At 40.1% G+C, this 18,819-nt stretch overlaps 2 protein-coding genes across 2 annotated transcripts in view; one reads left to right on the top strand and one right to left on the bottom strand.

Annotated features, from left to right (window-relative positions):
• Positions 1–18,819, bottom strand: part of LOC147302065 (sodium/potassium-transporting ATPase subunit alpha-1-like) — a 68,860-nt gene that overhangs the window by 38,084 nt on the left and 11,957 nt on the right. The gene's annotated exons all lie outside the window — the stretch shown is intronic.
• On the top strand, positions 9,204–10,749 carry LOC147302066 (uncharacterized). Its single transcript, XM_086283543.1, has 2 exons — positions 9,204–9,533; positions 9,631–10,749. The coding sequence occupies exons 1-2, from the start codon at positions 9,204–9,206 to the stop codon at positions 10,747–10,749; spliced, it is 1,449 nt and encodes a 482-aa protein (XP_086139669.1).

Genomic DNA, 18,819 nt, shown 5'->3' with positions numbered 1-18,819 from the left:
CATCTGAAGCCCTTGATGGATACAAAATAAAATATAAATAATATATTATAATAGAACTGCCTGGTCCGCCATGCAACAGAGAGAACAAATGTGACCGCAGATTGGATGAATTCAAAATTATCTGTTTGCTGAATAAGATGATCCTAACTATCAAATTGGCTCAGTAGTAGTATAGTGGTACACACTGATAAAATATTATAATATGCTATTGCTGTCATATAAGACAAAGAGGATAATATTAACAATGACATAATATTAATATGAAGAGGCACCTTAATCGGTTATGATGTGAGGTGGATAATTGTTAAGCAGTAGTCTGCATCAAGCTTAAGGTTTGCTGAAACTCAGTGTAATGACATGTGAGATGAACACAATGCAGAGAATAACTAAACTAATGAAGTGCATAGAGGCACTTGACCAGCTTGAAACCTATCATCCTAGAATGACACATTGCTGAGATATAGAGCACACCTATAATAACAACCAATAAGCAAAACCCTGTAGACAACAGCTAAAACTACAGGATTGAGAAGCTGAATTAAATATGTAGACACTGCTAAGCTGATGAGCATGTTCCACATGTTCTTTTTCTTTTTTGTTTCTTTTAGAGCAGAAGCTGCTGTAACACACCCAAAGAAAGACTCTAGGTCTGACCAACCGTCTCAGTCGTGGGCAAAAAGATGACAGTCAATAAAATTCTAGAAGATAATTTATTGACGAAAAATATATCAAGAGATAAAAGATAAAACAGTCCAGTGTCCCACTTATGAATTGTATAAAAACACACAGTCCCAAGGCCAGAGCCAGCTATGCCACACGGCCAAGTTGCACCCCACATGTTGCCTTTAACAGGGTTAGAAGTTGTCCTTGGAGACCCACCACCCTGCAAGCATATAGTCAGTGGTCACTCAAGCCTCTGGAACTCTGCTGCCTTTAGGCTGTGGCATATAATAGGCCCTGGACTGCACAGAGAGACAAAACAACACAGCAGTGTTTGTAGTGTGGGCTATATGTAGACCAGTGTATCAGTGCAATCAAGTACACCTGCCTCTAATTAGTCCAACCCCATTCCAGCCATTGGCTCACCAAAAATGTGACAACCACAAAACCACTCCCAACCCAGTGCAACTTCACACAATAATATGGAGCTGAATTAACACAGGCACATTAGTCTACCATGTTACAAGCTGCATGCTATTAAAAGCCAACATATGCAGACTTCTGCCTTGTTCGGATGGCAGCATTTTTTCTTTTTTCTTTTGTGTCCTGACACGTTTATGTTTTTTGTTTTTGTTTGATTATTTTGTTGGTTTTGGAAACGAATTTAAACGAACTTGTGACAATACTTGAGAATCACAGTGACACATAGTGATTAGGCATATGATTGAAAAATGCCTAGGTTTAGAGCTGTGAGCTATGAGCTGTGAGCAATGCAAAGTTAAATATATATATATTTGTATAAATGGGAAACAACCCTAACTTGAAAGTTTGAAATGTGTGAGATCCATGAATTGTTTGAAAAACTAGAAATTATTTAAAATTGCCTTAAGTGAAAATGTAGTGTTGCATCTATTCTCCCAAACCAAGAAAAAAAAAGAAGAAGCATTCTGTAACTTAAAAATAAGGCTGACGTGTTGACAACAGACTAAAACACTAATCCGCAGGTGGCTATCAGGAACAGAGAGGCGAGCAAAGTCATAAACACCAAGGCTGCAGACAGCCACGCAGAAACAGCAGATAACATAGAGACAACGCCTGCTAGAACCGTGGAGAGGAAGGTCCCTTCACACGAGATTGTAGGAGTAGGCCACAGAGAAATAATGCAAAACACTTTTGAGGCAGCCACTTAAGATCTTATTTGACCTTACAGCACAGGCCGAAATTGTGTAGGTTACGCAGTAACCACAGATAGTAAGATAATAGAAGCAAAACCACTTTCTTCTTCATATTCTGCACAGAACGCTGAGCTGATAGCTGTGATACGCGAAAGTGAAATACACAAAGACAAACTAATAAATATACATACAGACAGCCAGTATGTTTTCTCTGCTGTGCATCATTTTGCAAAAAATTTGGCATAACAGAGGAATGATTACACCAACTGGAAAACCGGTTCAGCATGCCAACCTCTTACAAAGCCTACTGACTCTTTCATTACTACAGGCAACAATTTTGCTGACAGAGCAGCGAAATAGGCGGCACAAAAGACAAACATCACATTGATGGCAGTAAACACACATCAGATTCCACTGGATGTGTTGAAAAATGAACAAAAGCAGCAAGCACAGCAGAGCAGGCAAAATGGCTAAAACACGGTGCAGTTCTGACAAACGACTTAATGATGTGTTATGGCAAGCCAGTGTTGCCAAAATTCCTCCACAAAATGGCGGCATTAGTGACTCATGGCTGTACGCATTTGTCAACGGGGGGACTGACCAGTATTGTCAACTCTCATTTCTACACTGTAAATTCTACACTGTAAATTTTGAAACCTCAGCAAAACAATTTGTCAGAACGTGCATGACGTGTCAAAAATATAATGCTCAGGGAAACCTGAGACCACACAATCCATATGGACTTTATTGAGCTAAATGAATGCCAAGGGTAAAAATACACCCTAGTGGTTATAGATGTATTCTCAAAGTGGCCAGAAATCTACCCAGTGAAAAAGGCAGATACAATTTCAGTAGCAAAATGTATGTCTAAGTTGTAGGAAAATAAAGAGATGATTGTAAATGACGAAGAATGTAATGATGTCTATCAAGTGTCTTGCAGATCACAGCCCGGTGACTGGGTTCTGATCAAAGTGCTCCAAAGGAAAAACTGGAGCTTGCAAAATAGCGGAACGACCATCTTGCATCCATCAGAGCCAGTAAGTGAAGCCATCTAAACACAGCTGACAGCAGGCTTGCCCACTTGTTGTGATCTCGCCCGGTGGAGGGGTCAGCTTTCCTGGCCGGGGGGTCTACTCGCGACAGGAGGGTGTGTCCCGTCGTCATGAGGTGGTGGCTCTTAATAACTGCAGTGGCCCTGACCATGGCCGGGCTCCTCATCTTTGCTTCCGTGAGGGACAACAAGTCACGCAATATGAAGAAAAGGCAGACACTGTATGACAAAGGAAAGTACACCAAGTTTCCCCATGGCTATGCCACAAATTTCTGGTGGCAGTTTATGAACACTGCAGCTTACTTGAATAATAAAACTGACTGCTATGCAAATACATATACACTTTCTGCCCACCGAGGAACGAGAGGAAGTGTATGGACTGTTCACTCAACGAAACCTGTGCCAGTAACGCGACACTGATGAGCCTCAACTGTCGCTCCAACTACAGCTACCGAATGATACTACAAACAAAGACTCATTACCAGACAGGATGTGCACGGACGGCACCAAGCAGTAAAGGAACCAGAGTTTCGCATCTGAGGAGGAGTGAAATTCTTACAGAGCTTGATCCCCGGCATTGGAGTTGCCGAGGTGCGGGATCACGTGGAAATCAACCGATATGCTCTGCTACGACACATCAACTTAACTAAGGCCCTGGGAACCACCTTAGCAGGAGAACAGCAGGCCATCAGAACGATGGTGCTGCAGAACAGACTGACACTAGACCTGCTAACAGCATCACAAGGAGGAGTTTGCAAGCTGATCGGGGAAACATGTTGCACTTTTATCCCTGATGGATACGAAACTGGAGGAGACATTTATGAAGCTTTGCAGAATTTGACCGCTCTGCAAAAATATGTCACTGACCACACACCTGGAGCAGCTACAGCACAAGGCTGGCTGGACTGGCTGTTCAGCGGTTCATGGCTGGCTGCTGTAGCAAAGCCATTTTTCCTTCTAGGTCTCATCATGATAGCACTGCTCATATTAGTGTTGTGTGTGTTGCCATGCCTAAGAGTAATGATTTCAAAGATGATAACAACTACAATGACTGCTTATGTTGCCGTGCCTGAAGAAGACCAGCATCCCGTTGCAATTCTGTTAGAGGAGAACTTGTAATAACTGCTAATGAATGACGTGGTGATTAAAAATGACTTGTCCAGTGATCACGCACTGATTAAAACATTAGTAGGTTATGCAGGTTTTCATCCTTTTATTTTTTGAAGTTTTCAGTTTTAAACATAAAGTTTTTCATTTTAAATATAAAGTTTTCATCCTTTTATTTTTTGAAGTTCTCATCCTTTTATTTTTTGAAGTTTTCATTTTAAATATGAAGTTTTCATCATTTTACATATAAAGTTTTCAATTTAAGGTTTGCATCATTTTAAATATAAGGTTTTCATCCTTGTATTTTTTGAAGTTTTCGTTTTACATATTAGGTTTTTATCCTTTATTTTTTGTAGTTTTAGTTTTATTATTTTTTCTTGTTTATTCCACTTGTTATTTCATTTACTATGATTTTCATTTACTATGTTTTTCTTTTTATTATTTTCTTTTGTTTTATTCTTTAGACCAAATGACTTCCATTTCTGCTATGCTGACATTTTGAAAATTAAAAAATTGCTTAATAAATAACCTTCACAGACAATTGCTGTATACATTTAAAATAAGTTAAAACAGGAGGGAATGTTACAGGAAAAATGATTCTATGTTTCTTTACCTTCTTTTAAATGTACAAAGATGCCTTTTGTCTGCCCTCTGCCTATGGTTAGATTAGTTTAGAATTATCTTTTTAGACTTTCCCAGCAAACACATCTTGTTTCTGGGACATATTGTTTTAGATTGTTTTATCTTCCCTAGCTCTCTGCTGACGAGACTAGCACCATATATGGAGTTGTTTTATTTTATCTGTTTATTATTTGTTATCCTGTTCTCACTGTCTCTGTGCTCTGTGCCTATAAAAATTACCAAGCCACGGTGCATGGTGTGAGTTGTTCTTAGCAGCTCACCCGTGTACACGTTTGATAAAGAAAGTAACTTTGTCTCATTGTGTCTTTATTTCTCCTGGGTTTTTTACAGAGTTTTCCCCCAACACTAACTATCTATCTATCTATCTATCTATCTATCTATCTATCTATCTATCTATCTATCTATCTATCTATCTATCTATCTATCTATCTATCTATCTATCTATCTATCTATCTATCTATCTATCTATCTATCTATCTCTCTCTATATATACACACACATTTAAAAAGCATTTTATAAAAGAAATGTTTCTTTTTAGTAACGTTAAACGTGTTTAACAGTATATTTAGATTTAATAATTTTGATGCTGCAGGTTTAAAGCCTTGATCGTGTCACATAGTGTTGTTTTATTCTAGGGCGTAACATCCAAATGTGAGGACATGCGGTGCTTCGAGTTCAGCTCTGAAGCTTACAGTTTTTCTCAGTCGCTTTGGTGCGTTTCTCAGAACACCATTAACATTTGCACAGCAGTTAGTGCATTTCCCAAAACAATTAGTGCAAACTGCAAAACCTAGTGGATAGCCTGCAAAAGCACGTCACATGCACAGAATTGATTATCCATACCTCAAAAGCAAGTATCCATGTCAATGAAACTGTCAGTGCCATCAAAATGAAAAGTCTTGACACCATCTTTATGAACAAGATAGTCAAATGGCATTGTCATGTTTCCACTATGACAGTTTATAATTTCAGTGTTTCCCATTGCAAAAACAATTGGTGACACCTGAAAATGCTGACGACAGCACTATGGCCTACCTGTACAGCCATCTGAAATGTGCAGTAAAGTCACTGTAGATGTTATGGGAGTCTTGGGAGTAACTGAGACACTGAATACATACGTTTCACATTTCCATTGTGTAGAAGTGTTTGTAATCCTACAGAATTGTGCAAAAGAAAAATATGCTACAGTCACTTGTTCACTGTAGAATACATGTAAACATAAAATCACCAATTTGGTAGAGCCTCCTCATGAGTGACAGCTGTAATTTACCTGAGATCAATTGTTCAATTTCGGAGACATTTCCAGGAAAAATGATACAGAAAGGTATAGGATTTGCTTGACAGATGGCCAATATTTGGCATGTGATAACTAGTTCAACAATTTTGTGTGTGATGACTTAAGCAATGGATGTATGACTATTAGTTTTATTGGGAATGACTATTCAGCATCCATAGGTATGATTACTTTTGACTGACATGACATAAGCAAATGGAAATGTCAGAAAGCAGCAGGGAAATGTATGGAAGCAACTGATTCATGTCCAAAATCATTTGCAGTTTGTTCAGAGAGAGGAGAAATTGCTACTATGATGTGCACAAATGACTGAGTGTTGTGGAGGTTGAACTAATAGTTATGAGAATTTCAATTCTGATCTGAGAAACGCACCAAAGCGACTGAGAAAAACTGTAACATGAGGATTAGATGGACAGTTTTCACTGTTCAAAATATAAACACCACATTGTCCCGCCCCACCTGTCACTTCCTTCAGCTTCAAAATTATGTAATGTACAATGAGTCACACACACACACACACACACACACACACACACACACACACACACACACACCACACATACACGTATCTCTCTCTGTTTTTCTTCTCTATAAAAAAACGTATAATCTTCAAATTACCTTACAATAATGATCAGTATTTAAATGGTTAAAATTCCACAATATCCACACTGGAAGCTTTAAAAAATCTGTATAAAAAACACAAAACAAAGACAAAGCAAAGAAAAACAAAGTAAGTGAGATATGAATGTGAGAAATACTTAAAACAAATTTAAAGTAAATCGGGGGAATTAATAAAAGCGAAATGTTAAAGTTTGTGGGGTTAATTTTGGCAGCAAAAGAAAAAATACTAAAACAGAGTGCATGACCAGCAAGCAAGATTAATACACACACACACACACACACACACACACACACACACACACACACACACACACACACACAGAGATATCCTCATCTCCACCTTCACATGCCTGTTCTGATAAACCACCAATCGAACTGGTCTGCAAAACTTTTGCAAAAATACTACTTAAAAAAAAAAGCACAGTCTGATCTTGCATGTAAAGACATTCTGACATAGGCCAGTGTTGCCTAGCAACAAGGTCTCATGCATAATAGTTGAGGTGTACTGTCCGTAACTCTAGCATGGTTGTGCGAGTGAGATAAAGGGAAACAAAATAAAAATTCTGACTTTGTGAAGACAGCAGGAGGTGTGCAGTGTTGGCATGGTGAGCTGCATCAAAAAGCTTTAAATAAGAGACTGAAACAGTGTGCAAACTCCAGGTATCTGAACACAGAGTGGTTAAATCCAAGTTTGAGCTGGCATTTGCTGACCAGAAGTTTCTGTTCTTACAGCTCAGCTTCAGCACAGTAAACTTGAGGAATATCCTGACCTGACAGTACAGCAATTTTAGCAAGTAAGATGACAATTACCTCTGAGGTCGGTTTGCCCCAGAAGTGTTCACAGTTCAGGTTTTTACTCACTGTGAACTTTAGATGTAAAAGATAAGGCATACTGCTTCTGTAGCTACAGTTATGGGAAAAAGAAGGTTTCCATGGGACCCCCATGTTCACTGTTTAGTCCATCCCATGATTTAGTAGCTTGTAGAGCCACTTTTAGCAGCAGTAATGTGAATTCACTGTTTTCTGTATGTCTTTATCAGTCGCTCATATCATTGCAGAGGAATTCATTGAGGTTTGCAGTAATTTTTTATGCACAGCTCTCTTAAGGTTGAACACCACAGCATTTCACTAAGGCTGAGGTCTGGATTTTGATTGGTTCATTACAACACCTTGATTCTTTTCTTTTTCAGTCATTCTGCTATAGATTTGCTGCTGTGCCTTAGCTGTTAGGCTCACATTTGACTCTAGAATACTTTGGTATACAGAGGAGCTCGTGGTGACTCAAGGTGCTAAGGTCCCCTGGCTTTAAACAAGGCCTAATCATCATTCCTCCTCCACTGTGTTGGTATGTTATATTTGGGTTTCGCCATACATGGTGCTGTGCATTATGGCCAAACATTTCCACTTTAGTCTCATCTGTTCAAAGGACATTGTTTCCAAAGTCTTGTGGTTTGCTCAGATGCAGCTTTGCAAATTTAAGCTTTGCTGCCATTTCTTTCTTAGAGCAGGAGGCTTTCTCCAATTCTTCCAAACAACCCATATTTATTCAGTCTTTTTCTAATTATACTGTTAAGCGCTTTAACATGCTAACTGAGGCCTGTAGAGTCTCAGATGTAGCTCTTGCATCTTTTGCAGTTTCTCTAAGAATTGCACAGTCTGATCATGGCCACCAAGTTTTCCACTTGTAAACAGTCTTTCTCGCTATAGATTGATAGTCTTTGGCCTTATAGCCAAACCCTTCCTAGATAGGCAGAAGCAATTGCTTTTCTAAGATCACAGATGATGTCTTTTCACCTTGGAATTGTGTTAAACTTCTGCTTTTATAGCGGTGCTCACACTTGCTCACATTACAGAGATGTATATATACTTTTTGCACATACGTTTAGTTCTGGAAAGAAAAACCAAACCAAGAATCCTTCAACCGCATGAAATGTTGAGGATCAAACTTGTCCCCCATTCACAAAAACTGCACATGTGGAAAATCTGAAGAGTTACGGGTTTGCTGTACCTAGTTAGGCTTGCTAACACTAGAATTACTGAGCCTTTTTATTCCTGGTGCAAGTCCCTACTACTAGATTTATTAAACCTGCGCAAATTTGCGTAAATCCCCTGAACCTACCGGTAAGACCTCCTAGAATAACTGACTTTTTTATTTTCTGGTGGAAGTCCCCTGCTGAAATTTTCACAGGTCATCAGCTCGATTCTCCTCCTGTTTTTGTTGTGCAAACCACCCATTATCTTTGAGGCCTGGAACATTTGCATTTGTTCACTCAGAGTAGCTCAGATCCAAGGCAAGAGAAAAATCTGTGTTACAACCCTACAATGGAGCTGAAGGCCTCTAAGCAGGGTGCTAGGAGGTGTTAGGTTTAGGGAATTTACGCAAATTTGCGCAGGGTTAGTAAATGTAGTAGTACGGACTTACAGCAGGAAAAAAGGCTCAGTAATTCTACTAGCACCCCGCTGAGATTTTCACAGGCCTTCAGCTCTATTGTTCTCCTGCTTTTGTTGTGCAAAACACCCTCCCCCAACCAGGAGAGATTTGTATATGTGTAGGAGTGGCATTACTTGACTACAGCACAGTGCTGTGCATAAAAGCAGACCGGCCAGGAGGGAGAATCATTTCTTCTACGCATTTCTGAGAACGCACATCAGGATGGCCTCCGTATCACTGCCACGCAGGAAGAACCTCTCCGCGCAACAGGCTTGGGCCTTGCTTCAGGAAATGGACGAAGCAGATTCTGATGGAGGAGAGGTTTCATTTGTCCAGCAGGCCACTGATACCTCCTCAGAAGAATCTGAAAAGGAGACGGAACAAGAACCCAACATGCCTCCACGGAAGAGGCCCCGTGGTACTGGGAAGCCCTGTCTGAGCCACACGGCAAAAGACGGCAATTTGTGGGTAGAGGAGAACAATGGAATACCCAGTGCAGGAGCAAATCGCTCGTGCTTCACTGCACAAGCTGGACCCACAGAGTCTGCTAAGGTTTGTCATTGTCATATTACATATGATATTTATATAAACCCATTTAGAGTGAGGTTCATGTAAATTTACCATTCTCTATTTGTTTATCTTCCGACAGCGTAAAATTACAAGTGTGCTCCAAAGCTTCCTTTGCCTGTTAGACGTGGGAATGCTGCACACCATCAGAGAGTGTACGGTACATCAAGCCCACAGAACAGAGCCGGACTGGAATTTGTCAGTTCATGAACTGATGGCATTCATTTCAATCCTGTTTGTAAGAGCAATCATGTGTCCTGTTGGTGCCATTGTGGATTGCTGGTCAGAAAGATTTCTGGTGCCAGTAATCAAAGAGACAATGCCCCGAGATAGATTCATTTCAATTATGCAACACCTTCGATTTGATGACAAGGACACGCGGGCAGAACGGGTGAAAACAGACAAATTTGCGGCGATCTCTGACATCTGGACACGCTTCAACGAGAACTGTGCTAAGAGTTTCACTCCAGGAGAACACATGACCATAGATGAACAGCTGTTCCCTACCAAGGTTCGTTGTCCATTCACACAGTATAACGCAACAAAGCCAGACAAATTTGGGATCAAGTTCTGGATGGCCACAGACTTGGACACCAAATATGTCTGCAGTGCATCTCCTTACTTGGGAAAGGACCCCAGTCGTCAGAAGGGACAGAGGCTGGCAGAGAACATGGTCATGAAACTGATGGAGCCGTTTTTGGATGATGGGAGAAACGTCACAACGGACAATTTCTTTACTTCACTGTCACTGTCGCACAGACTGCTGCAGCACAAAACAACGTTACTGGGCACGGTGAATAAAGTCCGGCGTGAACTTCCTCAACTTGCGCGGATGTATTCCATAAGAGCAGCAACACGCAGGTGGCCAGTAGCAGTTTTCTACAATATGCTGGACCTGGCGGCGGGGAATGCCTACATTTTGTACAAGGCATGTACAGGGTGGACAGGCAAAAGAAGATTGTTTCTGAGTCTTCTAGCTCAGGAACTTCGTTGCCGATTCATGCAGCACAAGGAAATATTAGCACAGGCTGCTGAAGCTGCTGCAGCTACTGTGCCAGTGTCTGGAAAGACAACGCAGTGCCAGGTGCAAGAGAGCTGCAACAGGAATCGCAGCAGGTTTACCTGTGCAACATGTCAGAAATTCACCTGTGCCAAATGCAGGGATGATGAACACTGGGTCTGCAAACGCTGTAAAGTTTGAAACACTTTGAAATAAAACAGACTTGTGTACCCATATATTGTGAATGTGTGTCTTTTGTATCGATATGGCAGGAATTTCTGAAGGTTGTAACACAGAGGTTTGGCTTGGCTTGGATCTGAGCAACTCTGAGTGAGCAAATGCAAATGTGCCAGGCCTCAAGGATAATGGGTGGTTTGCACAACAAAAGCTGGAGGAGAAACGAGCTGACGACCTGTGAAACTCTCAGCAGGGGTGATTAACACCTCAGGACTTGCACCAGAAAATAAAAAAGCCAGTAATTCTAGTAGGTGTTGGGTTTAGGGAAGTTACGCAAATTTGCGCAGGTTTAGTAAATCTAGTGTTGCTAAGCTATAACTGGACAATCACTATACATCAGAGGTGTTTTAGAAATCAACTTGTTTTCAGTGTTTTTTTGTGATTTTTTTTTTTTTACAAATGTAATAACGAAAAAATATACAGACTGTAAGACATGAGATGGACTCGCATACTGAAGCTGATGTTTCTCCCTTCATTTACGTCTGGTAAATAAGCGCAAGAAGGGGAGGATTTGTGCTCAAGGGTCCCTCTGAGGCTGATCTTAACAAGGGGAGAGCAGATGGATTTCTTGGACACACGCATACACACAGGAATTAAAATGGATTGACAACGTGAGCCTCAAGGGAACAATATGGACTTGGATGCAAAGTAAAATTATTTCAGATTTCAGTTTCTGCTGCAACTGAATTTCAGATTTCCACTTCACTTACTGCTCTGCTGGATCATTTCACAGGCCACACGTAAGAAACAGCATGGGCATGAATTTGAATTAGGACAGAGAACAAAAAAGCAGAATGCACATAATGCATGCACACACTGAGGAACGTGGATTTCTCTCTGGGCCCCCGGGGACTGGTCTTAGCCTCTTAATGATGTTAGAGCCAGAGAGCTGGATTTACTGTGGTGGGGAGGGCCGAGGAAGGACAGCCCACTACAACCAGACACACACACATACACACACTTCTGGTTATTCCACTTATCATTCTATCAATCATGCACATATTCATGCACAAATTAGCATTCGGAGAGGAGCATGACACTGTACCACACTCCCAAAGGACGAGAGATTCCTGTTGGGGAACAGCTACGCACTCACCATGTGAGTAATGACACGGCAAGATGACAGGTGTAAATATGAAGCTAGACAATAGAGTCAGTACAATGAGTTTTCACAGCAACTTTAAAGCAGTTTGAGTGTATCTGGGATTAGGGACATGATGGTGAGATTACAAAAGAACAAAATGTCACCAGCATCTGTCATCACACTGTTTAACTTTCTGTTCACTTTGTTTCTATTCCATCTACCAATGTGTGGATTTAAGGAAGTTAATCTATTACTAACTTATATAGTAAAGTTAATAAATCATTAACTCTGATTAAATAATCATCTGCTGTGCTTTAATCTTCTTTTATGTACCATGTGGTCAAACTTTTCGGCACAATCATGGGATTCATCTGAAGATTGAAACACATAGATCGATCCATTTGCTTGTGTGGTTATCGGAGTCATTCGCTAACATTGTATTTCTCTCACTTAATAACAGTGACTGTAACTGCTACCCACCCTTTTCTTCATTTCTGCCGCACTCTCGTTTCCCTGCTTCCTTGTAAAGATTTTTTTTCCTTTCCTTCCAGGTTGAAAGCTTTATTGGTTATTTTTGTTTTCTGAGCTCATTATTCTCAGGAAGGAAGTTGTGGGTCCTGCGGCCCATTGTGTGGAATTTCACCTTACACCTTTTTGTTTATTTGTTGCCAGGCCTCCCCACCTTTAGTTTAAATATACTAACGTTAATTGGTAACTGAAACTCAGGTGTGGCATCCTCTGTGTATTTTGTGATCACTGAGATAAGCTGAGCCTTGATGATTTTTTTCTTTTTATATACCTTTATAGGTATATAATCCTTTTATATATATACCTTTTCAGCTACTCATTATCAACCAGTCACATTGGTGTGACACTGCTGTGACATTTAGCTAGGTCAAGACAACCTCCTGAAGTTTAGAATGGGAAGAAAGGTGATTTAAGTGACTTTGAACTTGGTATGGTTGTTGGTGTTGTTGGAGGGGCTGGTTTGAGAATTCAAACTTCTGGATCTGCTGGGATTTTCCCTCCCTCTAGAGCAGTGGTTCCCAAAGTGTGTGTGTGTGTGTTGGGGGGAGGGGGGGGGGGGGGGTTGATGGCAGGAGAGAGGGGCCAAACATCTGATAAGAATTTAGCAGTAACTGAGTAACTGAAACACCCACTTTTTACAACCAGGGATGCAAAAGAGCATCTCTGAATGCAGAACACATCCTGCCTTGAAGCAGATGGGCTATAAAACGAAACACCACAGACTACATTCCACACAGGCTCACCAAAACTGGAAAAAACAGACCGTAAAAATGATGCCTGGTCTGCTGCAGTTTTCAAGATGAAAAATTCTGCACCAACTGTGATGCTGTTATGTCAACATGGATCAAAGTCTCTGAGGAAGTTTTCCAGCACCTTGTTGAATCTGTGCCATGAAGATTTAAAGCAGCTCTGACAGTAGCGGTAGGAAAGTGTAGATATTAGAGTGGCTGATGAGAGTACGTCAATGTATTTTATCAGCCTCGAATATGAAAAAGAAGCTTATACATGTGACTGCAGTACTGTTCTAGAAAAAGGCAAATTTGTTGTGAGCTCATTCAGTCGATCAGGGCAGGATTTGCAGAAATTTTCAACCCTTTTTTATTATTACTGGCTCTTTGAGTTTAATGAGGAATAGATCCGTGTCACGCATTAATCCATACCGCATCAGAGTATCAGTTAAATATGATGAAAAAGTGAACTTGTTTTGAAATTATGTATTGATTTTTCCCTCCCTACTGTCTCTGCAGCCCTCCTCCCATCTGTCTGTCTGCCTGTCACTCTATCGCGTGCTCTTGTGAATGAAGCACTCACACACACACACGCACACAGCACAGCATGTTGCAGGGTGTGGGCAGCTGACATTTCACTGCAAGCAATCTGCCAGTCAGAGTTGGATGTGCTCGCGTGATCGCACACTAATACACCAAATCATACACACATGAACATGCCAAATCTTCAGTGAATGAATGATGGATTTTTTCGCCCAGTTTACTTGATCATACACATGTGTGTGCTTGATTCATGTTACGTAACACTTCATTCCCTGCTCTGACTTTCTGCCATTTAGTTATCCATGTGTGCAATGAATCACCAGGCTGCTTCACTTTAACGAGCACGTGCAAGGGGTTACGTAACAATCTACTGTAATCTCATGTAAACATATAAAAAAGGCCGCCTCATTCATATATTAATAATAACCTGAGAAAAATAATGGCAAAAATAGAGACAGCTGACAACTAAATAAATTCAAGTAGAAAAATACTGACTTATGCGTCATCAGGTATGAATAAAGTATCAAATGTTAAGTACTAGTGCAGAAGGTTTATAGATGCACAGAGGAGGGTTTAGGGATCTGTTTATAGTGTATGATGAGATTTAAATTATGTAAAATGTAAGATTAAGGCATGCAAACATCATGCGAGATATTAAAAAGATTATTATGACTATTTTGTCTATTTATTTTATGTGATTTCTTTTGTTCTTTTCTCCAATTATTTTTGTGAATTTTATCCCCAGTGTTGAACAACTTTTTTGCTTTTTTTTTTCACAGTCAAACACCAAACACAGAGCTGCACTTATATAATACCGGACTAGCAGGGAATTTTGTTGTAGGCTATATGTAAAAACAGATTAATGTATACAGTTCTTTTGTTAGTATTCAGTGCAGCTAAATGCTACATGAAAAAATAAACTACTGTTTACTGAGCTATGCTGCACTTGTCAAAAATAATGAAGTCAGAGTTTAACATAAAATAAACACAAAGATAGAATGAAGCTTTTAATAGAAAGTAATTCGAATGGAAAAAGAGAGGAGAGTAGATGCAAATGTTACGTGTCTATTTTTGCACATGGTTAATGAAATGCATTCCAGTTTCATTAAAGACTGAAAGCATATTTCTATCTATAAATTGTTAATTGTTGAGTCTGTTTTGCAATGGCAATTTTTATTAAATGTAAACTCAATGTGCTTCACACTGAAGAAAAAAACATAAAAACCTGTGCAGGTTTATAAATACATTTCTGAATAAATAAAGCATCAGATTAGATTGCATGAAAATAAATGTTAAAATTTGTAAAAATATTCTTTTTAAGAAAATATTATTGTAATTTTAGAGAAAGAAAAAACAGCATTACAGTGCTAACATGGCTAAATTCAACAGCACAATAATTGCATAACAATGTCCCCTGATGAAGCACAACATCAGAAATCCAAACCAGAGATCACGTTACTGCATCTACCCAGCGAAACAACTGCTCTTTTAAAATGCTAACCGCTTAGCCCCTGCTATACGCCGCTTTCAAGTCACATAGCAAATACTCAGAGGGAGTACGCATGAATGAGCTTAAACTAGAGCACGAACTAATCCTGTATACTTATCATTACTGTAAAACTTAAAAGAAGGATTTTGTGCCTGTCATTATTTAATCTACTTCTTTTGGAACTGTGGGCTTAAGATATTTAATGTAGCTTAGCAAAGGTTCAATCAGGAAGAGTACTTCATTCAGCCTCCCTTATGACTTCATTCATCACTGTGTCACAGCCACACCTCTCTCTCCATTCATAGTTTCAAATGTAAGAAAACATTTTCAGGTTCATTTCATCGAATCAAACAAAGGGAAAGCCAGTTTAAAGTAAACCATGACAGGCAATAATTATTCTGCCTTTGCATTTAGATCTAAGGTTTCTCTGAGAACATGAAGTACATTAAACTCCCTGAATGACTCGTGCAGTGGAGATAAGTATGCAGGAGGCTCATCACCAACAGCTGCTGTTTATAATTTTTAAGAGGGGGTGAGATCAGAGGACAAGATGTCCTCACACATGCTATAATTAGCTTTGTGGGTGTGTTTCTTCCTCGCAGTGACAAAATTTAGGTGTGCATTTACAATTCGGAAATTGTCATAATTACACGAAGAAAACAGGATGTTTGTGAAAGTCTAAAAAGAGCGAAAGCTGCTGCTGGAGGAGAAAATCACCGACATGTGCTGTTTTTCGACCAGGAAGGCTTGAACTAATTTGGGGCTGTGACCGTGTTGGTGTGTGTGTGTCTGCACATGACAGGTGTAGAGGTTACCATGGCAATCAGACAGCAAGACTGATGAAAAATGTTTATGGAAGTAGTGTGATGGCAGCGGAAAACTATCACCAGTTCCTATCTGCTATCTCACACACGCTGTGGAAACATGGAAACGGTGGATGATACTTTATTTCTTGTCAGTGCATTTTTTTCTGCTGAATCGACACTTTCAGTTAGATTGCATCAGTTTACCTCATCATGCGTGTGTGTGTGTGTTTTCCCTGAAGGGTTGTTAAGAGCAAATATGCCATGTGTGGTTTTGGCACCCAGTGTGTGTATGTGTATATGGTTGCACACCATTGCCTAGAGGCAGCCAGAGTTCTGCCATCATTATCTCTCCTCGCTGGGAAGTTTTTGGAGAAGTGGGCCAACTTTGATGAAACGGTGCACAAGACAAGTAGCAAGACGAGAAAGTTTGAAATCAAAAGACTAGAAAAGAAAATGTAAGCAATGTACTAGTTGTTGTTTTTTTTAAAGACAACTAGCGACCGTTATGTAATTCCAATTGTGCATTTTCACTGCAGAAAAAAGACCAAAACTCTTCATTTGTTCTACTAACAGAAAACATCCAGACTCTGTCTTCCTGCCACTGCAAGTGCATGCACAGATTTCTTTTGTAAGGTTTGCAGGTAAGGCTAAAACTTCATCTGATGGCAGAAATCCCAGATCTCAATCTGAAACACCAGTAGCAAATCAATTGTTCTTTGGCTTGGTGTACCAAGGCCATCTATGCACTGGCAGATATTTGAGATATCCCTCTAGCAAACACAGGATTGGGTGAAAAACAGCATCACATTTCTTGGTATTCTGATAAAAGACTGGACTACTTTAGTTATCATAGTAATTAGGTCCCCTATGAAATGTTTCATTTAAAAAAAAAAACACTCCCTACCAGTCTACTCACTCTTTGTCATCAACACAGTGCTGGTACAGAGCCACTTGTTATTTGAAGAACCAGCCCACATTTTAACAGGTTTAGCAGCTGATTTTTACATAGCACCGTTTGCAGAGGTTGGGTCATTTCCATGGGAATAATATCATAATGGACAGAATCTGTGGGCAGCATCTTCCAATTATTTATAAGTTTCTTGCAGTAGGACTCTGGGATGGGATGCACTCTCTAAGTCTTTACACTTCTGCACTCAAAGACTGAGTCATATCACATTTGTCTCGCTTCTACTAGTACCTACTCGGCTCTGCTTGACCCGACTTGGTTTTTAGGATTTTACATTAGGTAGTAGAACCTGGTACCAGGTACTTTTTTAGTACCTGCTCGGCCTGGGTTCAAAGCGATCTGAATCAACCTGAAAATGTGATGTCAGCAGACTGCATGCCCCCGATTGGCCTGTCAGTGGTGTCACTCTTTGAGTCATGAGAGTGACTCCTTAACAACAATCATATGCACAATTTCTGAAACCTGGCAACATGGTTCCTGAGTCTGACAAGATGTCATAGACCGAGCAGTAGGTATGCAGCCACCTCAACGTCCTCCATTGTTGTGTTTGTGGCATACAAACAAGTCACTGGACTTTTAGCCATGTTGCTATAACGACCCCGTGCACATTGAAGCTGTGTCCAGATTCATAGGCTGTATCCTCCTGAGGACCCGGCCTTTGTGGCCTACGTGGGCCGGGTCCTCCGAAGGCTGGGTAGGCTGGAATTGAGCGGCTGTGGTGAAATTGGACAGTCTTGCCTTCAGATTTGCATCACCACCTGTCTCAGTGGAGTTTCATAAACTCAGCTGTCTGCTCCTTGCTATCTAAAATATAACAGGACACTGGCGTAAATTCTTGATCACACTTCTGTTTAATCAGTTTTCCATTCGACGTTTGTTCAGCTGTAATCTCAGCCAAACCGATTAACTCATGAACAAATAAAACACTGAAAAAAGCCAAACAATAACATTTTTAAGTTATCTAAGTGACTTATATATCATGTTTAATCTGAGTAATGGGGGCTTTGAAAACGATGTGCCGGGAGTTTGCTGTTCTCAGCAGCTCTAGTGACCCTCAAGCTCCCGGCTAGCTATCGAGCTGCTGGATAACAGATGTCTCTGAAAATGTCGTAGCACTTTTACAAATATGTGATGTCTTGATAAACCGAGCAGATATTTAAAGTTTACACAGCTACATTCTCGCCTGAAAATGTCTTAAAAGTTTATTTTGTGACCCAGAAAAAGTAATACGATTAATATTAAAACAAAGTAACTGTCGCTATTGTTGGAATTGGCTGGGCCGTGTTCTGGGATATGGTGAGCCACGAAGGATATACCTGACCCATCCTTCAAATCTGGTGAAATGAAAGATGCATTTGTTGGCCGCATTTGAAGGAGTCTACGAATTTGGACAGCCTTCGTCGCGTTGCTGTGATGTAATCGGCCTACAAATGCTGCCTCAGGAGGATAAAAAGGCGAACGGCTGAAGTGAAGCGGCTGAAGAGTAAACCTTTAAAAGTAAGCACTGAATATTATGTCACATATTTATGTGCAAATGTTTAATAATGAAGAACATTAAAACATTACTGTTGGCCACATGTCGGCAAAGTTATGTGACATTAGTGATGTGAGTACTCTCAGCATCAACTTGGTTTTAAAATCTTTACTTTATAATATACACGGTTCAATAGCTGACCTTAATCTTACTGAGAATGTGATGATTTTATGGATAATATCCACAAACAGAACAGGCTGAAAGTCAGTGATGCTGCCATGTTTGTTTCAGTTCTATGAAGCTTTGAGTATTTTGGATTAGTAGTACTGCTGTGCTTGTTGCATCATATTGTTGTAATTGTTTATATGCTTTATATATTCTGAGGTAAGTTGATCTATAGTGTTACATCATATTC

This window comes from Aulonocara sp. 'chitande type north' Nkhata Bay, linkage group LG23 (assembly GCF_057382095.1).
Source record: "Aulonocara sp. 'chitande type north' Nkhata Bay isolate Kocher_YH1m ecotype deep benthic linkage group LG23, A_spYH_male_GT1.1, whole genome shotgun sequence".
In the NCBI taxonomy this organism is placed as follows: Eukaryota; Metazoa; Chordata; class Actinopteri; order Cichliformes; family Cichlidae; genus Aulonocara; species Aulonocara sp. 'chitande type north' Nkhata Bay.
Note: the sequence above shows the minus strand (reverse complement) of the source record. Positions and strands in the feature narration are given on the sequence as shown.

What these genes read in the sequence shown, in the direction of transcription:
- LOC147302066 (XM_086283543.1), top strand. Translation starts at nt 9,204, where the DNA reads ATGGCCTCCGTATCACTGCCACGCAGGAAGAACCTCTCCGCGCAACAG. An exon ending in GACCCACAGAGTCTGCTAAG is followed by an intron (nt 9,534 to 9,630) that starts GTTTGTCATTGT and finishes ATCTTCCGACAG; the next exon opens with CGTAAAATTACAAGTGTGCT.